Source organism: Gymnoscopelus braueri, assembly GCF_963280865.1.
Source record: "Gymnoscopelus braueri genome assembly, chromosome: 12".
Classification (NCBI taxonomy): Eukaryota; Metazoa; Chordata; class Actinopteri; order Myctophiformes; family Myctophidae; genus Gymnoscopelus; species Gymnoscopelus braueri.
In genome coordinates this window covers 35,642,022-35,661,366 of record NC_137614.1, presented here as the reverse complement: position 1 = coordinate 35,661,366, position 19,345 = coordinate 35,642,022, and the positions used below count along the sequence as shown (strand labels likewise).

Genomic DNA, 19,345 nt, shown 5'->3' with positions numbered 1-19,345 from the left:
TGCTTTTCACATTACTGTGTGTGAGGGAACGGGCCTACTGTACTGTATGTGCAGTGGTGGAAAGTAACTAAGTACATTTACTTAAGTACTGTACTTAAGTACAATTTTGAGGTATTTGTACTTTACTTGAGTATTTCCAATTTCCAATACTTTTACTTCTACTCCACTACATCTCAGAGGCAAATATTGTACTTTTACTCCACTACAATTATTTGAAAACTTTAGTTACTAGTTACCTTTCAGATATAAATTATGTTATAATAAAACATACATTAACCACTTTAGCCCTATTTTATACATAGGCTATTTGAAAATAGCCGATCTACAAGCTCGCGACGCGTTGTGAGCTTGTAGATCTGCTATTTTCAAATATTTAGTACTTTTACTTTTGGTACTTTAAGTACATTTTGATGCCAATACTTTTGTACTTTTACTCAAGTATTTTTTTTATTCTGGACTTTACTTGTAACAGAGTATTTTTATATTGCAGTATTGGTACTTTTACTTAAGTAAAGAATTTGAGTACTTTTTCCACCACTGTGTATGTGTTTGTGATTGCGTGCGGCAGCCTATGTTGATGTGCGCTAGCTGCCTGTGGGTGTACCAACCAACCCCCCCCCCAATGCTAATATGACAGCTCTGAACGCAGCAAAAATAAAAAACAACTTCCTTTCCCAGAGAGAGCCAGAACTTCCCCGAAAAGGCAAAAGAAAAGTGCAAAAACACATGGGGGGGGGGGGTTGGTGGGGGGAGAGCGGACAGCTATTTGTTACATGTAAGAGCTAAAGATATTATTGTTCAAACTCTCCCTAGGCCCTGAGGCAAAAAAAAAGCGCAACGCTCGCCGGTTGTGAAGACGGAGAGCAGAAATCCCCCTCTCTCTCTTTCTCTCTTTCTCTCTCTCTCTCTCTCTCTCTCTCTATTCCCTTCTTCTCCATCTCTTTTTTCCGTGTGTTGCTCATTTGGAGTTTGCAGCCAGTGGATACAGGGCCCCATAAATCACGCTGTTACTGGTGTGGATATGAGCTGGAGCCTAATGGTGATGACTCGGCTCGCGCCCCTTTTTTTTCTCCACTTTGCTTTCCCCACTCCAGAGATGGGCTTTGGACACAGTTCATTTAACTTGCCACTTTCCCAGCGCTCCATTCCTGCTATCTGTACTGAGCCTATTAGGACAAGGGGGGGGGAACTTTTAATTTCATATGTTCTTCTCCCCTTCAAAGGGTTTTTCCCCTTCACTGGCCATTGTCTTGTGCAATACAGCTGGCTTTGATGTGCCGTATTACCCCTCTCTCCTCCTGGAGGCGGCTGGACGCCGCGTTTGTTGTGGCGTGGCCGAGGAGAATGGCTAGTCGTTCATATGCCTGCGAGGACAGATCTGTTCACGCCTCTTTACGTTTCTATGCCTGCTGTAATGCTTGGTTTATCCCATTCAAGCCGGGAACGTGTCTACAAATGTCTTCTAAATCGTTGCTAAATCGTTGCAATAATATCAGTGGTTCTCAAACTTTTTCATGTCAAGGACCCCCAAAGTCATATGCATTTGGTCGCGGACCCCCATCTCAAGGGACCCCCAGAAGTAAATATTTGAGTTACAAAAGTTCGCTCTAAAAATATGTATGTTCAAAGATTTGCACAAATGTTCATGATTTTTCAAAAATGAAAATCGCGCTATGAGCTTGTATATTTGCTATTTTTGAATAGCCAAATTATAAAATGATGACAGATGCGGTCCCGGATTGAATGGGTTATACTAAAACAGTGGCTCAGGGGGTAGAGCAGCCGCTTGAGAATCAGAAGGTTCCCGGTTCAATTCCCCCGGGCGGTTCCCCTTAGTGTTGAAGTGTCCTTGAGCAAGACACCTGAACCCCTCACTGCTCCCGATGAGCAGGTTGAATGCAAAGCACTTTGGATAAAGGTGACAAAACAACAATCGTGGAAAAATTGTGCAAATCTTTGATAAATATACAGTATATGTTTTTAAGCGAACATTTTTAACTTCTGGGGGCTTCATTTTGGGGGTCCTTGACATGGAAAAGTTGGAGCACCACTGATATAGCAGCAATAGTTTTTCAGAAAAATGACATTTGTTGAGACGATATTTTATCAAAAATAGCAGATCTACAAGCTCATACTGTATTTGTAGATCTGCTATTTTTTGAATAGCCCAAAGAAATCTTGAAAATGACACAGACGTGTTCCCGATCTTAAAGGTGTTCCTCTTCTCTATAAGCCCTTCACATTGCCACTGTGAATCCTGACCCAGATTTCACGTTTCGTAATAAAAGGACGGGCTCGACAGGCAAAGGCAATCAGCTCCCAGGGCCGCTTCAGACTCCCATGTTTCAGTATCAAGACAGACAGCACCTTTCAAGCTGCACACAAATGTGACAAGTTTATATGAACACAATCCTTGGGAGAGAAAAATAATAATAAATAAAAATAAGGGAACGTTTGATACTCTAGAGCGAGGACCCCGCAATGTTCGGTAGAGTTTTTTTTTTAACCCATTAAGACCGGGAACGCATCTGTGTAGCCACTATTTTATACTTTAGCTATTTGAATAATAGCAGATCTACAAGCTCATAGCCTATTTTTAAAAAAATCGTGAAAATGTGTACAAATCTTTGAATATAGGTATATGTTTTTAAAGTGAACATTTTTCACTCAAATCTTTGCTTCTGGGGGGGTCCCTGGAACAACATATTTTGAGATGGGGGTCCGCGGCCAAATACAAATCATTTTGGGTGGTCCTTGACACGAAAAAGGTTTGAGAATCACTGATTATAGCAACAAGCACAACAAGCTTTTTCAAAATTTAGGATTTAGAAGAGATTTGTAGAATCCCCAAAAGCAAAGATTTGAGTTAAAATGTTAAAATAATAGATTTAAAAGATTTTCTAAAACGATTTTTTAAAACAAATTGCAGATCTACAAGCTCATAGCGCGGCACTCGGTGCCGCGCTATGAGCTTGTAGATCTGCTATTTTTGAATAGCACAAAGAAATCGTAAAAATGACACACAGCTGCGTTCCCCGGTCTTATCGGGTTAATGCTTTGAGGAGAAGTTTTTTTGAGGCAAAGTTTGTCCTTGCATTGCTAATGCGGGACGGGCATTGAAAATTCCCAAAGATCTGAGTCTTTTTTTCTTCTCTTTCTTTCTCCCCTCCTCCTTCTTCTTCTTCTTCTTCTTCTTTCTGTTTATATGGCAGCCAATGGGAGACCGGCGGAGCCCGAAAGCTCTCTATGCTAGTCGTGGAAGGACTCCTCAGAAAAGAAGGGATTGATTATCCAGGCGTGGTGCAGAAAGCGTGACAGTCAGTGCCCAAGGAGGCCAGGCTTATAGGAAGGGCGCCGATCTGCAGGGAGAGGGTGGGAGAGCGAGCATGAAAACGCATGCGTAGCTCTCTCTCTCTCTCGCTCTCTCTCTCTCTCTCTCCATCCCTCACCCTTTCAGCAGTAGTGGGAAGTAACTACGTTACTGTACATGTACTCGAGTATTATATATCGTTGCTGTCGGGCAGAAACCTCCTATCTTCATATTCTTTACTTTTTGTTTTTTCCCCCCGTAAATTAATGCCCTACTTAATGATCCTACAGCGTCACAAAAAAGCATTAAAATGCTATTTTTGCTGTTCGTGAGTTTGAATCCTGAAAAGTAACAGTTTTGGACATATGAGGTTTTTCCACCCGACAGAGACGATATACTTACGTTTTTTTTTATTTTTACTTTACTCGAGTATTTCCATTTTTTGATACTTTATGCTTCTACTCCGCTACATCTCAGAGGCAAATATTGTACTTATACACTACTTAGACTACACTACAATTATTACATACAATTAGTAACTTATTTTTGCGGTTTTAAAATTATTATATATTCCAAAACCTATTTTACACTTAGGCTATTTTTGAAAAGGTTTAACAATATTTTTGAGCAATTCTAGTACTTTGATACTTTCAGTATATTTTGATGCGGATACTTTTGTACTTTTGAATACAGGCCTTTTACTTGTAACAGAGTATTTCTTCATTGTGGTATTGCTCTGAGTACTTATTCCACCACTGCGCGCTCGCTCTCTCTCTCTCTCTCTCTCTCTCTCTCTCTCTCTCTCTCTCTCTCTCTCTCTCTCTCTCTCTCTCTCTCTCTCTCTCTCTCTCTCTCTCTCTCTCTCTCTCTCTCTCTCTCTCTCTCTCTCTCTCTCTCTCTCTCTCTCTCTCTCTCTCTCTCTCTCTCTCTCTCTCTCTCTCTCTCTCTCTCTCGTTCCATCCCTCACCCTCTAAAGAGCCACAGGGAATCAAACGGGCAGGAATGATCACACAGAATCCCTTATGTGTCTCTCTAAGCAGCTCCCTGGACCCTCATTTCACACATAGCCAGGAGGAAGAGCACAACCGTGGCCGGCCTAGTGGCTCACACGCTTATCTGGCAACCCGTTCTCGCTGCCAAAAAAACACACAAAAAAAAACCTCTGCATTCATTTATAAAAGTTAAGCAAATTAAGTGGGAGCAGTGACGGTCAAGAGGGTTAGACAAGCAGACTCGTGACCCAAAGGTCGTCGGTTCAAATCCCAAGACCGCCTGGCAAATTATTTTGGCGGGGAAAAGTTAATTATTATTTCTCATGAGGACTGCAGACTCAAGGTCATTACGTACTGGGGGCATTTTTTTTGTTTTGTTCTTTTTCGCAATTAATTCGTCCAAAAATGTAGGCAGGCAGCAGAGGTTAGAGGAGCGTGCTTGTGGCTAAAAAAGTTCCAGGTTCGATTTCTCTGGACCAATGCATCGCGACGCATTGTGAGCTTGAAGATCTGCTATTTTAAATGGGACATTCTGCATAATGAGTACTTTTACTTGTGGTACTTAAAGTACATGTTGATGCCAATACTTTTGTACTTTTACTCAAGTACATTTTGAATTCCGGACTTTTACTTATAACAGAGTATTTCTTTATTGCAGTATTTTTTTTTAGCTTTGAGCACTTTTTCCACCACTGGAAGTGAATGACCACCGCCCAACCCTCCCCAACACCCCTTAAGTGCCATTAAGAAAGGCGCTGAACCCCTAACTACTCCAGTGGAGCTGTCTCAGTGGCAAACAGTATAAGACTGTGTGGTGGTACTTGGAAGTTCCCAGGTTTTAATGTGCGATTGTGAAGCAGGCCGGGCGTTGCTGAAAAAGAGCAATCGTATGAATGACGCATCAGCTATACCAGTGGTTCTCAAACTTTTTCACGTCAAGGACCCCTCAAATTGATAAATATTTGGCCACGGACCCCCGTCTGAAAATATGTTGTGCCAGGGACCCCCAGAAGCAAAGATTTGTGTTAAAAATGTTCACTAATGTTCACGAGTTTTGAAAAATAGCAGATCTACAAGCTCATACTGTAGCGCGGCACTCGGTGCCGCGCTATGAGCTTGTATATCTGCTATTTTTGAATATAAAAGGTTAAAGTGTTTAAATTGAACTACACCACTTACAGATCTGGTCAATAGAAAAATAACATTGACCTGATCTGTAGGTGGCATTGTTGAGTGAATACAAGTACAGTATGTCCATCTGGTAGATAGATTTTGTTTTCATGCCAAAAAGTGGATTTTTACACAAAAGGTGGGGTTCTGAGAGTCTTCTCACTGTGGAGAATAGGCTTTCAACAATCCGTCTTTTGGGTGCATAATATTATTTATTTTTAACTGCGGTGTAACCGGGCCAATGATGAAAATAAACGCACTGCACTGCCACATAGCGTTAAAGGAGTAGTTCACGCACAAAATGACTTATTTTCTATCAATTGCACACCCCATGGATTCATGGATTTTTTTTCTTTATTGTCGCATTCCTAATAATAATTATTATGGTAATTTGAAAATTTGATTACCGGCAGAAAGATGCTAATGTATCCGGTAGGAGACACAAAGTAGACTCTTTGAGTCTCCTACCGGAAATATAACCGGTCATCAAATCATTGACTTGGCAAAAAGCGACAAAAAAAATAAAATAATTATGAATTCAAGGCTTCATGGGGTGTGTAATTGATAGAAAATAAGTCATTTTTTGGGTGAATTACTCCTTTAAGGAGAACTCCTAAAGCTATATGGACCAGAGCTATACCGCTTCTTGTTGCCTCTTTTGATAGATGCTAGTTATACTATGCAGAAAGTGTCTGCTAAAATGCCTAAATTGTAAAATGGTAAACTGTAATTGCTCCCCACTCTACGCCGTCAATGTGCCCTCGAGAAAGGGCTCTCGAGTCGTTCCCTCGCCAAGAGTAGAACGCTGATCCGCTTACAGGTTTTGAAAGTGCTCCCACGGTAAAATCCAGAGTGTTAATTTATCCATGAGTTAAATCTGAGAGTTTAAAAAATGTAACCAAATGGACCCTTTGTAAACTCTCAGAGGTTAAATTAACCCATTCAATCCGGGGACGCATCTCTGTCATTTTAGATTTATTTGGCTATTCAAAAATAGCAGATCTACAAGCTCAAAGCGCGGCACCGAGTGCCGCGCTTTGAGCTTGTAGATCAGCTATTTTTGAAAAATCTTGAAAACAATGTCCAAATCTTCTAATATATATATATTTTTTAAGCGAACATTTGTAACTCAAATCTTTGCTTCTAGGGTTCCCTGGAACATATTTTACAAACGTTTGCTTTAAAAAATATATATTAAAAAAAAATAGCAGATCTACAAGCTCATAGCGCGGCACTCGGTGCCGCGCTATGAGCTTGTATATCTGCTATTTTTGAATAGCCAAAGAAATAAAAAAATGACACAGATTCTTTCCCGGTCTAAGTGGGTTAACACGGAAATTTTCACTGTGTACGTGAGTGCATCGCAAGGGCATTTCATCGCTGCAGAAAGTAAATGCCATCTCCCGACCGGAATCCGACCTTCTCTCGTTACATTTCTACTCTCTCAAGAAGCAGTTATTATCGGGCTGAGACGACAGCGGTGTCACTACAGCTCATCATCATCCCAACCCGCTGGTGTAAAGTACACCTACTCAAGTACTGTACTTAAAGTACAATATCATGGTACTTTATTAGTCCACTGTATCTCAGAGGCAAGTATTGTACTTTATTTTTTTACTCCCCTACATTCATTTGACAGCTTTAGTTACTGGTTACTTTGCAGATACAGATTATTAATAATTAGTAACATTTTTTAAGCTGAAGTATAAAATAGGTCTTAAGTGGTTAAAGCCATAGTTCACCCAAAAAATTACTTATTTTCTATCGATTAGTCACACTTGAATTCATGGATATTTTTTTGTTTTTGTCGCATTCCTCAAAGTCAATAATTTGATGACCAGCGCCGGACCGGTAGCCAGCGGTTCCGGTAGGAGACACAAAGGAGACTCTTTGTGTCTCCTACTGGAACCGCTGCCGGTCATCAAATTATTGGCTTAGGAATAATGCGACAAAAACTAAAAAATATCCATGAAAAAAAAAAATGTCTGAGTAATCGATACAAAACAAGATATGACACAGTCATATTATACCAGGTTGCTTATTTCTCTCACTAAACATGGCAAAGTTTTTGGATCCCATATTCTGAGAGGACATTGAGCAAACAGCGCCACTTACCATAGAGTTACATACAGTGGCCGAACACAGTATTGTGGGTCGTCTTTAGATCCCATATTCTGAGAGAACAGTGAGCCCTCATTGGCTAAAGGACCAGCCAATGAGGAAAAGGTGACGCAAAAGTCAGGACTAGCGAGTGTGGACGTAGACCAGGTTTTGCAACCTGGTAAAAAGTCATTTTGGGGGTGAACTATCCCTTTAATGATCAATAATAGGCCAATAGCATGACATGCATATATGATTCTGAGTATATTTTGATGCCAATACTTTTGCACAATTTGACTTCCGTTTTGAACACAGGACCTGTAGCACAGTACTTGTAAACACAGTATTTCTACATTGGGGGGGTATTGCTACTCATTCTTCCACCAACTGATACCATGGATGAGTGAAATGAGGGTGTGAGATGAGGTGTTGAGGATGTTCTCCTCTGGAAGCTTTAGGAAAGGATCAGCGATCCTTTCAGTGGCGGTGGTGGTGGTGTGGTGGATGAATGAGTGACGTACCTGTGCAAGGTCCCTGACTCTGGATCAGCAAGTGTTCTTGTCTCTCACAGCGGGCCTTCTTCAGGACACACTCGTTCATGTGGGTCTGTCCGTCCGACGCACACACCTATAGACGAGATGGACAGAACGAATCACACACCTATAGACAAGATACAGTATGAAAATTAACAGTTTTGGATGTAATGACGTTTCCACTAGGCCTGTCACAATTAATACATAATCGTCTAATCGCAATTCTTTTATAAAATCGCAATTCTTTTTGCATAATCGTCATAATCAATTCCATGTTAAAAAATGTCGAATATAGTGGAAATAGCAGATCTATAAGCTCAAAACGCGTCGCGCTGCGACGCGTTTTGAGCTTATAGATCGGCTATTTCCACTATTAATGTTTATTTTTATGTATAAAGTAATTAAATATGTGTTATTTGTCATATCTGCCCTGTGCAACGAAAAGTTTACGAAAGCTAAAAGCCAAACACAAATGCAATTTTTATTCATAATATTCCATTAATTTTCAACGACAGAAACACAATTAAATTTGTAATCGTGACAGCCCTAGTTTCCACCCGACAGAGAGACGATCTCATGGTCCAGAGCGCTCGCACTGTTTGGACCGTAAACATGACCGTAACGTTCGGACCGTTCAACCGCTGCTGTGCTCAAACGTCCAATCAATTATTAGCACAACTAACTGAAACAAACTTTTCATGGTTGTGGTAACCATGGTGTTGTCAGACACAATCAGGAGGATCAAATGACCGGCCATGCTCTCCAAAAGTTCATCTACTTTCTGCTTGAAGCCCCCCCCGAGCGCTCTGCCAAAACATTCTGGACACTGAGAGCACCTGACGCGATGCTCGACCGCCGGAAAGAGGAGCGCTCCAGCGGCATCTTTACCATAGGAAGGACACTGACACCTTAACCCTTTAAGACCTGAGGCCATTCTTAAAAATGTTTTCTAAATCCAAACATCCAAATATTTTTTCCACGATTTTTCAAAAATAGCAGATCTACAAGCTCATATCGCGGCACTCGGTGCCGCGATATGAGCTTGTATATCTGCTATTTTTGAATAGCCAAAGACATCTAAAGTGACACAGATGCGTTCCAGGTATCAATGGGTTAAAAGACACTTTCTGACGCTAACGAGCAGGCGATGGAGTAGGTTGTGTGGTTGACAGGCTCCGCTGAAATCTGATTTAAAAAAAAAAAGTTCTTTCTAGGCACACCTCAACCCACTAAAAGGCCACGAGTTATTACCATAAACCTGTTATCTTTATTTTATATCAGTTGGCAGCCCAAACCACTTCTTCCGTAAGGAAGAACCCAGCAGCTACAGACTGCGATAAAACCTGCAAGGAGGGTGTAATCCATCAAGGCAGAAGGAGACGTTTGCTGCCCAGCGGCAACAGACACACGCACCGCGCAGAAGAAGGCTCACTTCTGGTCAGACGAAGGAGGAGCCAAGGCCCAGAGGCGACCCACACAGTGCCTAGAGCCTCCTCGTGTCGCCAACACCTGCTGCTAACATCTCACCTGCCACCCTATAAGCCCCCCAAGAGACAGTGGGGCCAGTAGCATGCCACTTGGACACAGGCCGGGGGTCTGATCAGCCTCGGTCAGGGTCGCCTGGAGGGGGGGGTGTCTGTTGCGAGACCCGAAACACCCAGTGAACACTGATGATGTGTCCAAGTTTGTGCATCAGTTGATGTTTTATTAACACATTAAGACTGTATTAACACATTTATTAACACATTAACTCAGAGCGCGCTATGAGCTTGTAGATCTGCTATTTTTGAAAAACATTTGTGCAAATCTTTGAATATATATATATATCTTTTTATATATTTTTATTTTTTTTACTCAAATCTTTGCTTCTGGGGGTCCTATCCCTGGAACAACATGAGATGGGGGTCCTCGGCCAAATATTATTTTGGGGGTCTTGATATGAAAAAGTTTGAGAACCACTGATATTATAGCAACATAATTTATTTTTTTTAACTGTTGGGATTTAGAAGACATTTGTAGAATCCCCAGAAGCAAAGATTTTAGTTAAAAATGTTTGCTTTAAAAAATATAGATTCAAAGATTTGCACACATTTTCATGATTTTGCAAAAAATTGCAGATCTACAAGCTCATAGCGCGGCACAGAGCTTGTATATCTGATATTTTTGAATAGCCAAAGTATAAGGTAATGTGGTTAAAGTCTAAAATGACTCCTATACTGGAGGAGGCACACCTGAAGGCTGAAATCCTTTCCTCACTGACAAAAGATATCGCCAAGCTGATCGGGTCTGAACTAAAAGCTGTGTTGGCTGAAGAATTTGAAAGCATCAAATCTGACTTATACTCGGTAAAAAACGGAATTGGCAAATAATACTGCAACAATTCGCTCTGAGGTGGAAGAGATGAGAAAAACACTTTATGTGGATATGGCCCCTAACACAAGAAACTGTGTTAGCTACAGTACAATTTAGCAAAAATGATATACTGTCAAGGCTTTTAGATGAACAGATAACTCAGAATAGACTGAAAACCTTTTATTTATTAAATGTAAATACAAGTGTGAATATTGTATTTGATCTTGGGGTTCAGGCTCTGCTATATATGACTCTCTGCTCCAAACATAAGAAGAGAACTATTTAATTGCAAGGATATGTGTGTGTGTAAACCTCTAGAGTGTATCTGTCTGAACTACCTCACAAGCTACGTGTCATTTATGGAAAATTATCTTTTTTTATTGTGCCACTCGTCTCATCATTTGCCACAACATTTAAATGATTAAATGAAAGTGGATTTCGTCCAAAACATTTGTCAGCCGTAAGTTTCTCTTTGTACAACAGTGACAATGGGCATCATGCCCACAGCTTTTCTTAAATAAGATTTTGTGCGCGCCCCAGGTGTGCCAGACAATGACTGCCAATTCTTCCTAAATTGGAGAAGCGCAGTTTGATTTGCACAATGCTGTCAAACACCATAAAAGGCATGCAGACTCGAGGGTCGTGCGCAAATAAGTGAAATGGCCGCGAAGAGACCGTTTTCAAGCTCTGAACTTTTACCGTCATGAAAAAGCATGACAAGAAATTACTAATGCTGTCAACACTAACAGCAGAAAGACACACCACTGGAAAAAAAAGTGTTTGTCTGAATCTAAAAACATATCACATTTAGTCTGTTTATTAACCATCAGCTGGAGTGGAGCTATCACATTTAGATAAAAGACTGATGCAATAATTGGAGACCGCACTGTCAGCTGTCCAATAGCAGCACAGTAGATGGAAAATAATACATCTCACATGACACAAAAACAGGATTTGTGTATTATTATTATATTATTATATACTGATTTCAGATTTAGGCCTATGGTGCACTCTATGACAATGAATAGATGCATGGCACTGCTATGAATATGGTCATGAACAGTGGCCTGAAATCCTTTGTTCATTATGAGGTTTATTTGGCACATCTTGTATTAGCTTTGTTTGAAGTAGAAGCCGGGTCAGTTTGATACCTTTCCTCATGTTTACAAATGCACATACTTTTTGATCGTGATGCAGAATAAATCTGATCAGGAACGAGATCCAATGTTACCATTATTCCACAGTAGAACCAAGATCAAAGACTCTGAGTTTCTTTTTGCAAAGAGCTGTAATACTGTGTAAGGAGTACTACTGTGTAAGGAGCGTAAGGAGCCTGAAGTATTGCCATCAAAATAAACTTAAAGTATCAAAAGTAAAAGTACTCATTGTGCACAATGTCCCATTTCACAAGTTCATAATGTATACAAATCATTTGAAAATAGCAGATCTACAAGCTCACAATGCGTCGCATTGTGAGCTTGTAGATCTGCTATTTTCAAATGGCCGAAATATATATATATAGGGCTGAAGTGGTTAATGTATGTTTTGTGATAATAATCTAAATCTGCAAAGTAACTAAAGCTGTCAAATAATTGTAGAGGAGTAAAAGTACAATATTTGCCTCTGAGAAGTAGTGGAGTAGAAGTAAAAGTATTGAAAATGGGAAATACTCCAATAAAGTAAAAAATCCTCAAAAGTGTACTTAAGTACAGTACTTGAGTACAAGTACATTTACACCACTGTTGCATTGTGGACCCATGTTGTTTTGTTCCAGAACTATTCCACAGTGAGTGAAAAACAGAGAGACTTGTGGGTGTTGCAGTTCTGACAGGAAAGAAGGCGTGAGAGAGAAGGTTCATACCGGGTTTCGAGGCACGCTGTGACAGGTGAAGTCACACACGCAGCGGTCGTCCTCCGCGTCCTCGTCCCACGAGCCGCCGAACCTCCGACAGCGGTCCTGTTCACAGCTCTCCACACCGGAACCGGACCCTCCCGAACCGCAGTCTGCATGAACCAACCAAAATGTTCGCTTAAAAAATATATACATTCCAAGGTTTTCGTCAGTGAAAAACAATATTTTTCTTCATAGTTTTAGTCATAGTCGAAATCAACACTGTCTCAGTGTTTGCCAGTGTTTATACATAAACATCATCAGACGTTTCGGGGGGGTTTGATTTAAATTTCTTTCACGTTGGCGTTGGAGGGAGATTGAACCGAAGGCGCTGCTGAAAACTCAAGATAATGACCCACCATAGAGAGGACCAGAGACTGACTAAATGAATTACATGCAACATCTCCCCGCCACCAGGCGTTCTATTCATTACACAAGTTGTGCGCGTGTGTGCGTGTGTGCGTGTGTGTGTGCGTGCGTGTGTGTGTGTCTGTTGGGGTTCAAATTAACTGTTGCCTCCCAAGGAACGTGAGGCCGTTTGAAGCTTCGTGTTCAGTGAATGCCAGCTTCCTGATGATAGGAAGATGTCGCTAATTGAAAAGCATTCTACAAAAATCAAATTACACCTCGGGCTGGCCGATATGACTTCAAGTCAATAATATCACGATTATTTTTTACTTTTGCCTTGATTACGATCGCATTGAGAGTGTAGGTGGTCTATTTTCGCAAGGTTAAGAGGTTAATCAGACTAATCAAATTATAAAAAAGTAAGATTTGTTGGATTTGTTATAAGGAATTAAAAAAAAAAACTCAATTATTCGATTAACCTTAAGTGATTAAGTCGGTTTTGGTGTATTTTCATTTAATTGACCAGCTGTACTAGCAACTCTTAATGAGTCACAACGGAGGACCTTTGATTTGCTTTGAAGCGGTGCACTTCACTAGATGGAAGTGAGCGAGAGCGGGAAATTATCTCAGGTTGACCTTGCACTGCTCATGAAAAACAACTCCATCCATCCTGACAGATTGATTGATTGATCGCTTTCTATTGAAGTGTCGTGCACGTTTCCCGGTACCCAGCCGACTCTACAACACTGTAACATTGTGAGTGATAAATTAACTATGTGAACAAATGGACCCAAAAGGACCCAATTTTTTTTTACTGTACACTCTTAAGAGTTAACAAACAACAGCGGCCAAACAACAACTCACTATAAGTAAGCATTGTATACAGTACTGTGTACAAAATCAAGGGATGCATGCTTGATAAACAAATTAATTCTCAGATCAGAATGGGCATTGGGCAGTAATACCGGTAATAAAAAAAAAAAGGATTTCATTTTCATTTAGTTTTAAATCACATAATGTACATAATCTATTTTCTTTAGGGATAGCATTGAACATGCACGTTTCTATGTGCTTTAAATACCAGCTCATGAGCTTCAGGCAGCACTAGGTGATAGTAACTCAAATCTTTGCTTCTGGGGATTCTACAAATGTCTTCTAAACCATAACAGTTTTTTGAAAGAACCTATGTTGCTATAATCAGTGGTTCTCAAACTTTTACATGTCAAGGACCCCCGAAATGATATGTATTTGGCCGCGGACCCCCATCTCAAAATATGTTGTTCCAGAGACCCCCCAAAAGCAAAGATTAGAGTTAAAAATGTTCGCTTTAAAAATATATGTACAGTGTATACTCAAAGATTTGCACAAATGTTCAATTTTTTTCAAAATAAACAGCATATCTACAAGCTCATAGCGGGGCACTTGGTGCGGTGCTATGAGCTTGTATATCGGCTATTTCTGAATAGCCGAAGTGTAAAATAATGGTAAATGGTATTAAAGTGGTTACACAGATGCGACTTCCCGGTCTTAAAGGGTTCAAATAAGTTCCAGATTGCAGCTTTTTTATACAGTAGGTTCTGAGTTTGGTAATTATTATTACCAAACGCTATTACTATGACTTATTACTTGCCCACTCCTCCTTTACAATTAGAAAGCAACTTGCTCTTAATTTGATTAACATTATAATAATAGTTTATTTCAAAATATATATATATATATAACTCAAGTCCAGCCTGGGAAACTATAACTGCTATCTCCCCTTTGCACAGGGACGATTCTGGGTAACGTCCCAATTAAATATCTGCTTTGTAAGTCTGTCGTCTACATTTACTAGTCTATTTCACAACCTTATCATATAGTTTCCCTCTGTGATATCACAGGGTTCCACAGCCTATTATGTATATTACCGTTATGGCTGGTGTTAGAGCGAGTTTATGAACGCCATAAAAAAAACTTCTTATGGCTTTAGTCTTCCATTGCAGTGCACTTAAGCCGTTAAGACCTGGAACGCATCTGTGTCATTTTAGATTTGAGCTATACAACCGTTATTTTTATAGCTATCCAAAAATAGCAGATATACAAGCTCATAGCGCGGCACCGAGTGCCGCGCTACGAGCTTGTAGATCTGCTATTTCTGAAAAATGGTGAAAATGTGTGTAAATCTTTGATTATATATACTTTTTAAAGCAAACATTTGTAACTCAAATCTTTGCTTCTGGGGGGGTCTCTGGAACAAAATATTTTGAGATGGGGGTCCGCGGCCAAATCCAATACATTTTGGGTGGTCCTTGACATGAGAAAAGTTTGAGAACCACTGATATTATAGCAACATACGTTTTGTTTCAAAAAACTGTTAGGATTTAGAAGACATTTGTAGAATCCCCCAGAAGCAGAGATTTGAGTTAAAAATGTTCGCTTTAAAAATGTACAGTATATTCAAATATTAGCCAAAAAAAAAACTATTTTTTTTTTAAAGAAAATAGCAGATCTACAAGTTGTATAGCTTGTATATCTGCTATTTTTGGATAGCCAAATAAACCTTAAAATGACACAGATGCGTTCCCGGTGGTCTTAATGGGTTAACACGCTCTTTAAACCCTCATACACCAGAGGCATGGTCCAGAGCAGCACTGGGTTCTCAACCTGGGATCCGGGGACCTCCAAGGGGTCCCTGAGGGGATTCCAGGGTGGTCCAGGGGGAGCATGCCCCCCCTGCTATATAGAAGCGGTTGTCAAAGTGGCGTCCGGGGACCCCCAAGGTCCTTGAGGGGTTTCCAGGGGTCCCCAGCTAAATTATTCATAGTTAGGAACAAAATGGACCCTTAGAGGTCCGTAACTATGAGAGTGTACAAATGGAACCTTACGGGTCCACTTGGTTCCCTTTGTTCACTCTCAAGAGTTATGGGGGTCCGTAGTCTAATGCTTACCAAACTGGGGGTCCTTGAAATAAAAAAAATGTTCGACAACCACTGCTATATATACTGTATTTTATCACCAAAAGAGGTTTCCCTATGATTATGAGCCATAGGACCACTTTTGGTGCTATTTAGCACCATGTTTGTTTAGGATGGCGGGTTTCCTGGCGGGTTTCCTTTATAAGTGCCAAATAAAGGGGTCAGTGTGATTGGCTGAGGCGAGGTGAGGAGAGAGGAGGAGGAGGAGGAGCCAGCTTTTGGATGCTGCACAGATTCACCTGCAAAACTCCTGAGGGAGAATCGAGTGAATGTGTGTGTGCGTGCGTGTGCGCGTGTGTGCGTGTGCGTGTGTGCGTGTGCGTGTGCGTGTGCGTGTGCGTGTGCGTGAGAGAGAGATAGAGAGAGAGAGAATGAAAAATGGATGCATTTGTCCTGGGGGCTGAACAAAAAAAAAAACAGTTTGCGTTATTCTAAAAGAGAGAAGAATCTGTCCAGCTTACAAAGCCCAACTCAAAGAAAACCTCAGGACAGGTACAGTACAGAGCCAGCTGCCCTAACCCCAGGTGATGTACACAGTAAAAAAAAAGACAAAGACCCTTAATAACACTCACGTACACACACCAGAGTTAACCACATTCACCCTGCCTTCCCTATTTTGCTGCGTTCGAACATTGCACCGTTGTGCAGTGGTGTAAAGTAACTAAATACATTTACTCAAGTACTCTACCTAAGTACAATTTTTAGGTACCTTTACTTTACTGGAGTATTTCCAATTGGTCATACTTTTACTTCTACTCCACTACATCTCAGAGGCAAATATTGTACTTTTACTCCACTACAATTATTTGAAAACTTTAGTTAGTAGTTACTTTGCAGATATAAAATATTATTATAAAACATACATTAACCACTTCAACCCTATTTTATACCTAGGCTATTTGAAAATAGCCGATCTACAAGCTCACAACGCGTCGCGATGCGACGCGTTGTGAGCTTGTAGATCTGCTATTTTCAAACATTTTAGTACTTTTACTTTTGGTACTTTAAGTACATTTTGACACTAATACTTTTGTACTTTTACACAAGTACTTTTTACTTGTAACAGAGTACTTCGACATTGCAGTGTTGATACTTTTACCTAAGTAAAACATTTGAGTACTTTTTCCACAACTGCCGTTGTGCAACGTCAGAGCGGACAAGTTGTGAGCTTGCAGATCAGCCATTTTCGCCCACACAACCCACAACCCCATCGCACGCGGAAGCATGAATCAGGCCCCTCGCGGTTAAACTCACATTCTGGATTTCACTGTGTGGCTGAGCGTCTTCTTTTGGAAAGACGCCTCAGAACTCAGACTCATCTGTATTGACGGGGCTGCCATTGTATTGCAACCCCCGCTGTCCCTAATGGGCAAATCGATGGTGTGGCGGGTTGGAAGTGCCACTTAGCATAACCCATCTTCTTAAGTGGATTATGGGACAGGTCGCACAGGGGGGGAGGGAGGGGCGGGGGCGGGCGCCGAGCTCCGTCCGTGCAGCTTTGACATGGCTCACCCACAATGGGCTCTGACAGCTTCGAGTGGTCACTACACTATAGTGGAAGGGCATTCACTCCATCGAGGGGGAGGGACTCGCAATGGCATTGACAAGTGGTGGAAGAAGAAGTACTCAGATTCTTTCTTACTTGGAACTGTGTCATTTTTAGATTTGAGCTAAAAATAATTATTTTACACTTTGAGCTATTCAAAAATAGCAGATATACAAGCTCATAGCGCGGCACCGAGTGCCGCGCTACGAGCTTGTAGATCTGCTATTTTTGAAAAATCGTGAAAATGCGTGCAAATCTTTGAATACATATATTTTTAAAGCGAACACTTTTAACTCAAATCTTTGCTTCTGGGGGATCCCTGGAACAAAATATTTTTATGGGGGTCCGCGGCCAAATACATATCATTTTGGGGGTCCTTGACATGAAAAAGATTGAGCACCACTGATATAGAAACAAAAGTTTTTCAGAAAACTGTTGAGATTTAGGAGACATGTAGAATCGGCTTCAGGTCTCAATGGGTTAAGTAAAAGTAGCAATACCACAAAGTAAAAGTGCTGTATAAATATTTTTGCTTGAGTAAAAGTATGAAGCTTGTACATACAGTATGCTATTTTCAAAAAGACAAAGTATAAAACAGGGCTGAATTTGTTCATTGTAAAAAATACAATATTTGGCTCTGAGATGTAGTGGACTATAAGTATAGTAAGTAATAAGCATAAAAAAATGGAAATACTCAAGTAAGGTAAAAAAGTACCTAAAAATTGTACTTGAGTAAATGAACTTTCCGCCACTGGCATCGAGCGACTCCCCTCGCGGGGCGGCCCGGCTAGAGATTCATAAGCCGCGACACATTAACCCATTAAGACCTGAAGCCGATTCTAAAAATGTCTTCTAAATCCCAACAGTTTTCGGAAAAACGTATGTTTCTAAATCAGTGGTGCTCAAACTTTTTCATGTCAAGGACCCCCAAAATGATATGTATTTGGCCGCCGACCCCCATCTCAAAATATGTTGTTCCAGGGACCCCCCAGAAGCCAAGATTTGAGTTAAAAATGTTCGCTTTAAAAGAATATACAAAATGTTCACACATTTTCACGATTTTTCAAAAATAGCAGATCTACAAGCTCGTAGCGCGGCACTCGGTGCCGCGCTATGAGCTTGTAGATCTGCTATTTTTGAATAGCCAAAGTGTAAAATAATGCTTTTCAGCTCAAATAAAAAAATGACACTGATGCGTTCCAGGTCTCAATGGGTTAAGGAGAGAGCGCACACGTCGCCCACAAAACATCAAGTCTCGTTAGCGGCTTGTTCCGTCTCCCCGTTTAGAGCCGCGCTCTGCGCTGCTGACCTGAATCCATTCAGGTCAAATTTGCCATCATAGCCGCTCATCGATTGTGAAACATCGTGCAATGTGTAGAACATAGCGCTTTGTTTTTCGGTCTAATCTTTGGGCTAATGGCGTCCACCCACCACCGCTGGCTGTATATTACGGCTAGCTGATTTAATCGATAACACAGGTCAGGAGGAGGGGCTCTCGCTGAGGCATGGCGAGGCGGCTGGACCCCCTCGGAACGGCAACATTGATGGAAAGAAATAAGGAGAACCGATGCTCTAGAGGTCAGCAGTGGTGGAAAGTAACGAAGTACAGTTACTCAAGTACTGTACTTAAGTAAAATGTTGAGGTACATTTACTTTTAATTTAAATTATTATTACAGGCATACATTAACCACTTGAAGACTATTTCATACTTTGGCTATTCGAAAATAGCCGATCTACCAGCTCGCGTTGTGAGCTTGAGCAAATTTGACTTTTACTTTGTTTCTGTACTTTTGTACTTTTTTGGGGGGTAAAATGTTGAATACAGGCCTTTTCCCTTGTAACAGAGTATTTCTACCTTGTGGCATTGCTACTTGAGTAAAAAAAATCCTAGTACTTCTTCCAAGACTGGCGGCCGGTCGCCGAAATCCATTTATGCCGGCACACAATGGAAGAAATAGGTGGGGGGGGGGGGCTTACGGAAGACGAGATGAATACAATGAAGGAGGTAAGACATTAGAAATAGAATAAAATAAAAGTGAAGGGTGAAGGGGGGGGGGGGGGGGGTCCCAATTAGCCGTTACGCTTTGATGTTTCCGTCGCCCCTTGCGCTTGCCTAGCATGAACCCATTCAATTAGCAGCACATCCCC

The 19,345-nt window shown here is 40.9% G+C and overlaps 1 protein-coding gene across 1 annotated transcript in view; it reads right to left on the bottom strand.

The window, feature by feature from the left end:
- The window catches only part of LOC308097323 (agrin-like), a 419,134-nt gene that overhangs the window by 98,121 nt on the left and 301,668 nt on the right, over positions 1 to 19,345 (bottom strand). The window contains 2 exon segments of the mRNA XM_080445056.1: positions 8,094 to 8,199; positions 12,319 to 12,461. Coding sequence (XP_080301182.1) covers positions 8,094 to 8,199; positions 12,319 to 12,461 — 249 coding nt within the window.